The 9,598-nt window shown below is 43.9% G+C and overlaps 1 protein-coding gene and 1 pseudogene across 1 annotated transcript; both read left to right on the top strand.

Annotated features, from left to right (window-relative positions):
- The first annotated feature begins 3,848 nt into the window (after window positions 1-3,848).
- Window positions 3,849-4,259, top strand: LOC141134107 (large ribosomal subunit protein eL43-like; annotated as a pseudogene).
- A 17-nt stretch (window positions 4,260-4,276) lies between these two features.
- Window positions 4,277-4,652, top strand: LOC141134746 (large ribosomal subunit protein eL43-like). The gene has a single exon (XM_073624185.1). The coding sequence runs from the start codon at window positions 4,299-4,301 to the stop codon at window positions 4,635-4,637; it is 339 nt and encodes a 112-aa protein (XP_073480286.1). The 5' UTR covers window positions 4,277-4,298; the 3' UTR covers window positions 4,638-4,652.
- The last annotated feature ends 4,946 nt before the right edge of the window (window positions 4,653-9,598 follow it).

Raw genomic sequence — 9,598 nt, 5'->3', positions numbered from 1 at the left:
AAACTTCTGGACAATACTGCATTGATCAGCCTGAAAGAATGGAATCCGTGGTTGGAGGAGCAATAACAATCCCCTGCCAGATTGCATTTCCAGAGAACAAAATCCAGTCTGTAAATATCGCAGTAAAAGCATCAACTGATAATAGTTATTGTGGAAGAGGAAATGAGGAAATTTACAACAAAACAGAAACCCCCGTAATATCCTCCAACTATGAGGGAAGACTAAAGGTGGATCTGGATCCAGAGCACAGAAATGCGACCATAACTATAAATAATCTGACATCTACTGATACTAAAAATTATTGCTTCCGAATAAAATTCACATTTGAAAACAAGACAGAACAATGGCAGCATCCAGATGGCACTCAAGTTTCGGTAAAAGGTAAGTAAAAAACTAACTTTTCAATGTCAAACACCAACATTTTTTTTCAGTTTCAATAACTTTTTATCAGCTTACAAAAAAATAATAAAGCAAGTGGTTGTAATCCTAAAAAAAAAAAAAAAAAAATGCTCCTGTCCCTTTAAGGCACAAGACATAGCAAAGTGCCTTTGCCATGTCAGTTGTCATTTTCTATGTTGTACAATACCTGGTTGATCCTGCCTGTTCCTGTCTTATGTAAACTGACCACATTTATCATGACTGCTGATCTCTGATAGCGTGGTCAGTTAACGTGCCTCCATCATCCAGTGTCTCTGCATCTCCCCCCTCCCTCTCTCCCTGTCTCTTCCAAACTCTGTGTGAGAGCCAATCACCTCCCCTCTCCTCCTGCCTAGATAGAGCAATGCTATTCCCCTGAAGCTACTCCTCCCCTTCTCTTTGTTAGCCAGTTCCCATCCAAGACAATTCTAACATTTCTCACCTACATGTAAAAATCTGTATTTTTTTTGCTAGAAAATTACTCAGAACCCCCAAACATTATATATATATATATATATATATATATATATATGTTTTTTAGCAGAGGCCCTGGAGAATAAAATGGTGGGTGTTACAACATTTTTGGAAAAGATACACTATAAAAACACTATATAATACCCAATTTTTTGTTAAAATAAAAAAGATGATGTTACGCTGGATACATAGATACCAAATGTGACACGCTTTAAAATTGCGTCTGCCTGTGAAGTGGCGCCAAACTATGGTCCCTAAAAATCTCTATAAGCGACACTTTAAAAGCATTTATGGGTTACTAGTTTAGAGTTACAGAGCAGGACTGGTGCTAGAATTATTACTCTTGCTCTGACGTTCGCAGCGATATCTCACATGTGTGGTGCGATCACCGTTTTTTCATATGTGCGCATGACTTACGTATCCGTTCGCGTTTACACGTAAGCACAGGGGAAGGGGCACTTTAAATTTTTTTTTTTTATATATAAACTATCTTATTTAAAACTTTTTTTACACTGTCTATAACTTTTTTTAATCAACTATATTGCTTTCACAAGGGATGAACAATTAACCGACCGATCCTTTCTGCAATTAATCGACCGATCCTTCCTTCAACTACTCCTTCGATTGATCGACCGATCCTTCCTAACTTTGATCCTTTCTGTGATCAACCGAGTGATCCTTCCTATGATCGATTAATCCTACCTTTGATCGATCCTTCGATCGACTGTGCTTTCTGCGCTCAATTGGCTAATCCTACCTGCAGAGGCGGCTCTCTAATTAGGCAAATTAGGCGGTCGCCTAAGGCCTCGCACTCACAGGGGCCTCGCGGCCGCCTAATTTGCCTGTTCTCAATCACTTAAGTTGACGCCGGCGGCTCCGCCTACCCCCACTGGGACTCTGTGGCTTAGGAGCTAACGGACAAACAGATACTGCCCGCAGCCTGAGGAATACCGGCCTCATCACGGAGCGTCCCAGTCCGTGAGGCCTCATGTGTAAGTTTTGCCTAAGGCCTCACAAAGCCTAGAGCCGCCTCTGCCTACCTGTGATAGATCAACTGATCCTTTCTACGATCAATCGACCGATCCTGCTATCAAACAATCCTTCCTGCATTCGTTCGACCGATCCTTTCTGTGATTGACTGACCAATCCTTTTTTGCTTTAATCCCACCTTTGATTAAACCTTTGATCCTTCTTTTGATCTACTTGTGCTTCATGCAATCGACCAAACGATCCTACCTGTGATCAATCGAACGATCCCTCCTGCAATCAATTAAATGATCCTTACTGCAATCGATTGAGCAATTCTTCCTGTGATCAATCGACCAATGCTTCATACAATTGATTGACCGATCCTTCCTACAATTCGATTGACTGGTCCTTCCTGAAAATGATCAAATGATTCTTTCTTGCTTGAATCCTTCCTGCAATCAATTGATCCTTCCTGCAATCGATTAATCCTTCCTGCGATCAAACGATTCTTCCTGCGATCAATGGAAAAATGCTTTCTGCGGTTGATTGACAGATCTTTCCTGGAATCGATCAACTGCTCCCTCCTGCGATTGACCTGCCAAACATTCCTGTGATCGATTCTTCCTGCGATTGATCAACAAATCCTTCCTGCGATCGATTGTTCCTTCCTTTAATTGATACTGTGATCAGCCGACTGATGCTTGCTGCGATCGCTTGATCCTTCCTTCCTTTAAACCCTTTTGCGATTGGCCGATGATTCCTGTGACAGATTGACTGATCCTTCCTGCGATCGATAAATTGATCCTTCCTGCGATCGATCGACCAATCTTTTCTGCGATCGATCGTTCCCTCCTTTAATTGCTCCTTTGATCAACTGACTGATACTGAATCAATACTTCCTGTGATCGTTTGATCCTTACTTCGATCAACTGTTCCTTTGATCTTTTTTGCAAGTGACCAATGATTCCTGCTATCAATCGACTGATCATTCCTGCGATCGATCAATCGATCCTTCCTTCCTGCAATCGATCAACCAATCCTTCCTGCGATCGATTGACCAGTCCTCCATGCGATCAATGTATTGATCCTTCCTGCGATCGTCCGATCGATCCTTCCTTTGACCAATTCTTCCTTTGATCGATTGATCCTTCTTTCCTATCTTTGATCCTTCCTTCATAATTGTTGTGCTAATGTTAATGTTAATTATCCTTTTCCATATAGTACAATACCTTGTTGATCCTGTCTGTTCCTGTGTTCCTATCAGTAAACTGACTTTCCATCATCCTGCTCTCTCTGCAGCATCTCCCCCTCTCCCCCTCCCTTCCCGTCATTTCCATGGTCTGTGTAAAGCCCCTCCCCGCACTCCTCTCCCCTCCTCTTCTCGCTCCACCCCTCCTCTCCTGAAACTGAAACTAAACCAGCAAGGGAATGTGAGCCCCTCCCACTGGAGTCTCTCTGCTTGGGAGAAAGACCTGAGAAAACCATTGACTGCACTAAAGCACTGCTGGGAAAAGGGATTTAGAGATTATATTGCTGAAGAACAAACACACTGCCATTACTATTACCCATAAGAGAACCTGTCATGGGAGTTTATTGTGGAGATTTTTTCAACCACTTTAGGTACAATATAACAATTTAACAGTGTTGTCCAGTCAAAGCTATCTAACAAATCCTGCCCAATTGCCTCCTTATAAGCTCACATCCAACCCTCTGATGTGCATTTAGATTTCCACAGCAAACACAGGACAAGGTCGCTAAGGTCACACATTGAATGATGGTTTATGAGAAGATCCACTACAGGCAGCTCGCTACTCATATGAACATGTTTGAGGAATCCACAAAACAAAGTCATTCATATTATCTCCAAGGTCACACAAAGGCCAGGCATAGCAGTAAAAAACACAGTTTATCCAAATGGTATAGTCAATATATTGCACATAAAAGGTTAAAAAGTATTGCTGCCCTTTCCTCTCGGATCCTAGAGGAAGATGGCCAAATGTACCAAGAAGGTCGGCATTGTGGGTAAATTTGGGATCCGTTATGGTGCTTCCCAAAAGATGATGGTCAAGAAAATTGAAATCAGCCAGCACGCCTAGTACACCTGCTCCTTCTGTGGCAAGACCAAAATGAAGAGGAAGGCTGTAGGAATCTGGCGCTGCAGTTCTTGCATGAAAATTGTAGCTGGAGGTGCCTGAACCTACAACACCACCTCGGCCGTCACAGTGAAATCCACCATCGGAAGACTAAAGGAATTGAAAGACCAACAGATCATCCATCCTTCTGAAGTTCTGCTCCTTGTCTGTTTCTCTAGACTGTTCTTTATGAACGCCAGGTATAGCGGTAAAAAACAGTTTATTTATCCAAACTGTATAGTCAATATATTGCACATAAAATGTTAAAAAGTATTGCCGCCTTTTCTGCTCGGGTCCTAGAGAAAGATGGCCAAACGCACCAAGAAGGTCGGCATTGTGGGTGAATATGGGACCCGTTATGGTGCTTCCCTAAGGAAGATGGTGAAGAAAATTGAAATTAGCCAACACGCCAAGTACACCTGCTCCTTCTGTGGCAAGACCAAAATGAAGAGGAAGGCTGTAGGAATCTGGCGCTGCTGTTCTTGCATGAAAATTGTAGCTGGAGGCATCTGGGCCTACAACACCACCTCGACCGTCACAGTGAAATCCGTCGGAAGACTAAAGGAATTGAAAGACCAACAGATCATCCATCCTTCTGAAGCTCTGCTCCTTGTCTCTTTTTCTGGACTGTTCTTTAATAAATGATGTCTTGTAAAATAGAAAAGAATAAAATAATAATAAAAAGTATTGCCAACTTGCCAAATCGGAACAAAGCAATCACATCCCGGTACCAAGTGATTCAAGGACTAATTATAAAAAATATATAACAAAGCTTTATTGGGTATCAACTAGGGTTGTCTCAATACTAGTATAGGTCCTGATACCGATTTTTTGCAGGAGTACTCGTGCAAATGCTCCTGATGCCTAATCTGATACCTGGACACTTAGGGATGATCAGTGCAGTGGCTGGGAAAGTTATAATCACCGATCTCCCTGTGTGGCTTTCATTAAAGTAGCTGCAGCTTTCAGCTGCTTTAATGAAAGTCACACAGGGAGATCGGTGATTACAATTTTTCCCACCACCTCACCAATCATCCCTGAGTGTTCCCTGTATCCTCCCCTGGCTCCCCTCTGTGTCCTCCTCTGTGCTCCTCTGTGTGCTCCTCTGGTTCCCCCCCTGTCCTCCTCTGTTCCTCCTCCATGCGCTCCTCTGGTTCCCCCCATCCTCCTACATTCCCCCTCCGTGTGCTCCTCCGGCCCCCCCCGTTCCCCCTCCATGTGCTCCTCCTAGTGCAACTGTCAAATGACATTAAAAAAGTATCCGTAATCAGTATCGGCGAGTACTGGAAAAAAAAGTATCAGCACTTGTACTCGGTCTTAAAAAAGTAGTATTGGGACAACCCTAGTATCAACCATTAAAACCAGTAATACATAGAAAAAAATACATGAAAACATCTCCATATACAGTATTTGACAACATCCAATATTTCTGAAATGCATCAAATGAAAGACCCCAATGCGTTTCAACTTGTAAGTCTTCTTCAGGGGGATATATATATTAAAGATGATTTTCTGCAAAAAAAAATGTATATATCAATATATTCCATAATACACTGGGGAAGAGTCATTTGTACAGTATATCAGATGTTGAAAGAGTATATGACAAAACATCAGTATACCTGAGTCTAGTGTTTTGGGCTAATATACACGCAGAATAGGTTGACTGCCAGACGCAGGAAAATGCAAAACGCAGCAAAATCGCGCAGCGGTTTGCGCAAAAGTTCCTATCCAGAATGTGATTCTTCCATGTTCAGGAAAGGAAGGTTAAGGGAGTTTGAACCTCCCCTAACCACAGCAGCGTCTATACTCTAGTAAAAGCCTAGGTGTACACCTAGCCTTTTTATTGGCGTTGAGTTTAGAGCTTTGGAAAAAAAAAGCCAAAAGCTCCTTAACTCAAGTTTAGAAACTGTAGTGTACATGAACCCTTACACACACTTGTGCATAGATATTTACAGAAGGCTGGATGTCTCCAGAGGGGCAATCCCTCCAAAAGTCCACAAGAAGCACAAGGGATGAAAAACCTCCAAGTGGTGCAACAGTTCTAGAAAAATGAATGAATAGAACTAGGTATCATTAAAAAGTGTGTTAAAGTATGACTACACAAACAGAAAATGCTGGAGTAAATTATAGGGCCAACACAGATAAATACCTGGGTATGGCTCACTAGATCATATATAGAGGGTATCACAATGGGCTGTCTGATGAAAAAGGTGTTTGAAGGGTCAGGATGAGGACTCTGGCAATTAAAAGCTACAAATGTGACCATAGACCACATAATTCAGCCATATACTCTAAGTTTAAGCTAAGCAAACATTCGGCACCGACATCGCCTGTTCGCTGTTTGGCAAACACTTGAATTTGTGGGTAGCTCGGCGGTATGTTCGCCATCCGAGCACCCCACAATGTACTGCGCGTGTGTCAGTGTAGTGTGTTAGTGTAGTGCAGTGTTTAACACAGCTTTACATAACTGTAGCACACCCCACGTAGGAGGTGCAAGTAGAATGGGATCCCCCACCCTGCACAGCCAGGCACACCAATCTTCCAAAGGCACACTTGAGTCAGGAAACAGTCCAGTGTTTCTGTATTTTTAGTGGGGGGAGGGGGATAAAATTGGGATGGGGAGTAAAGGTAATATGATGCCCACCTGACTTCACAAAACTTCAGGGACACATTCTCCTATAAACAGTCTATATACACTCCTTTCTCTTCCTCCAGCACTTCACTTGCTTGCAAAAAACAGACTCAGCTGGGACACTTTTAGTAAATCTGGCAAAGCACTCAGATTAGAGCAAGAATGTTTTACAGGTAGGGACAGGTGGGCCCCATTGGTCGTGTAGCAAAGTCCAGTGTCCAGCTTACATTCCTGTGGCTACTGATCCCAAAACCTCTTCATGCACTGCCAGCCTTCCTGGTTGCAGTTGCCCCTTTCACTAGCCCTCCTGGCTGCTTCTCCTCAGTCCTCCTAGACTGCACACTCACCAGCCCACCCGGCTGACTTTTCCCTGGAGAACTCCTGGACATGCTGACCTGCTCCTGCTGTCCTCACACTTGCTCCCATGCCTCCAGGAAGGATGTCTATGTTATAGAAGGTCTCTCCAGCAACCAAGCCCCATGCCCGAGGTCACCCCCCCAAACTAGGGGGCACCTCAGCACTCCTTCTCCATCTTCCATACAACTGCCCCTGCTGGCATAACCCAAGAGTAATTAAGAGGTGCCCGCCCTCTGCCAGACCACTTTTCTGGGGATCATCAATACCTGTACTCCAAGCAGCTCCTCCTAGACTCCACCCTCTACTTCTGGAAGCTTCTCCAAGGTTCCAGAGAGCAGGGGGAGTTACCAGAGGTGCTGCTTGATGAGTCATCCAGCCTCCCTGAATCACTCAACCCTGACCCAGATTCAACCCAGGCCTGGCTCTTAGCCAGGCTAATTTACCTACACTAACAACTATGTATACTAGCACCTAGCTAGAGGGTGCTACATACCATTTGACTCTGAGTGTTAGTGTAATGTTAGTATAGTGTGTCAGTGTAGTGTGTTAGTGTAGTACAGTGTTTATCACAGCATTACATAACATTTAGTTATGTATACAGTGCTGTATACCCCTTTTATTTATTTTTTTTGGTTGCTGCGTGTTTTTTTTTTTGTCTTTTTTTTGCCCCCCGCCTTCCCCTTCTTTTTAAATTGTCAGCCGCAGTTTTAATGACTGCATCGCTGGTGTTCCCCCTTTTTTACATATTTTTTTATAGTTTTTACATTGTGCTCCAGAGGCAGCCTCATGGAAGAGTAGAGAGCAGCTACCCTATTCCATCAGATTGTGGAGCTGTTATCTCCCAGCCCACTTCCCACAGCTCAGCTGTGTGGGCCTTTTTAGCACATGTACAGCTGATCGCACTGTTGCAATTTTCAATTCCATGGGGAATGATTTTAGATGGCATTTAGAGTCTCTTAAAGATCCAGGGGGTGGCGGCAGGGGCAAGAGGTTAAAAAACAATTGTGAGGTCCTCGAATTCTATACCAGATCCTGATCTGAGCAAAAGGGGAGGAGAAGCATTTGCCCAGCCCCCCCTCCTGAACCATACCAGGCCATATGCCCATGCTAATGAGGACCATGGACTCTTCTTAGCATCCCTGACCCCGTGGTTGTGGGGTTTTCAGACGTGGGGGGGGGCTTATCATAATCTGGAAGTCATCTTTATCAATAGGGGCTTCCAGATCCTGGCTCTCCATCATCAGTCACATCCTTCAGCGATGCAGGTCCATGTTAATCATGATGAACATTGGCGGCCAACATTTGCAGTATCTACCAGTAGTAAAAAAAACACAAATATCTCATTGGACAAATGTTAGCGAATTGACACCAGAGTGTAAAATCTGGCTTGAGTGAAGATAGGGTTTGTACTCTACACAACAGCCATTCAAGCATAGAAAACCCATCATTACAGGTAACCTTTTTTACTTGGGCTGCTTCCAATTTTTGTTCCCTCTGGATTTCTGCTTTAAAGTGATTGTAAAGTCTTGTTATTTTTTAAATAACAAACATGTTATACTTACCTGCTCTGTGTAGTTAGTTTTGCAAAGGGCAGCCCAGATCCTTCTCTTCTCAGGTCCCTGGCTGGAGCTCCTGGCCCCTCCCTCCTGTTGAGTGCCCCCACAGCAAGCAGCTTGCTATGGGGGCACCTGAGCCGAGCTGCAGCTCCCTGTGTCCATTCAGACATAGAGCCGCGGTTCAGTCCTGCCCCTTCTCTCTCCTGGTTGGCTGAGTTTGATTGACAGCAGCGGGAGTCAATGGCTGCTGTGTCTCAGCCAATCAGGAGGTAGAGTCCAGGACTGATGAGGCACTTGTGGACATTGCTGGAAAGAGGGGGGCTCAGGTAAGTACTGGGGGGGGGTGCTGCACACAGAAGGTTTTTTATCTTAATTATCTTAATCTAAATATGCACTGACACAGTATAAATGACACTGGCAGGGAAGGGGTTAACATTAGGGGCGATCAAAGGGTTAAATGTGTTCCCTGTGTGGGCTAAGAATCACAGATCTCTTTCTTCCTGTGTGACAGAATGACAGTCTGCCTTGTTTACATAGGCAGACCGCCGTTCTGTCATCCAGTCAAACAATCGCGGGTTTGCCGGTGGCCATCAAGGCAGTCGGACCCGCTGATTGGCTCCCGCTGTGTCCGATCACAGCAAGAGCAGGTCACCGGCAGCACGCTCCCATGCCCCAGACCAGGAAGGTACAGGTACATTGTTTCGTGCAGCCGGGCCACCCTGCTGCAGTAAATGTGCGATAGGCGATCTGGAACTGGTTAAGATAAAAAAACCTTCTGACTTTACAAACACTTTGAGAAGTGATTAGTATCATACTTTAAAAAAAAAAAATCTTTATACAGTAAAACCTTGGATTGAGAGTAACTTGGTTTGAGAGCATTTTGCAAGACAAGCAACATTTTTTATTAAATTTTGACTTGATATACAAGTAGCCTCATGTCACAACAGAGTGTAAAAGAGAAGAGAGGAGCCTCTAAGTGTAGCAATATGGTTACATTTAATGAAGGTACAACATTTAGCAACTCACATGGTTGATGATTAAAACAGGCACATCTAAGTATG

The sequence above is a fragment of the Aquarana catesbeiana genome, linkage group LG03, assembly GCF_042186555.1.
Source record: "Aquarana catesbeiana isolate 2022-GZ linkage group LG03, ASM4218655v1, whole genome shotgun sequence".
NCBI classification, from domain to species: domain Eukaryota; kingdom Metazoa; phylum Chordata; class Amphibia; order Anura; family Ranidae; genus Aquarana; species Aquarana catesbeiana.
This window is presented reverse-complemented; position numbering and strand designations above follow the sequence as displayed.

Excerpts from the sequence above, each read along its gene's own strand:
- LOC141134746 (XM_073624185.1), top strand. The coding sequence starts at position 4,299 with ATGGCCAAACGCACCAAGAAGGTCGGCATTGTGGGTGAATATGGGACC.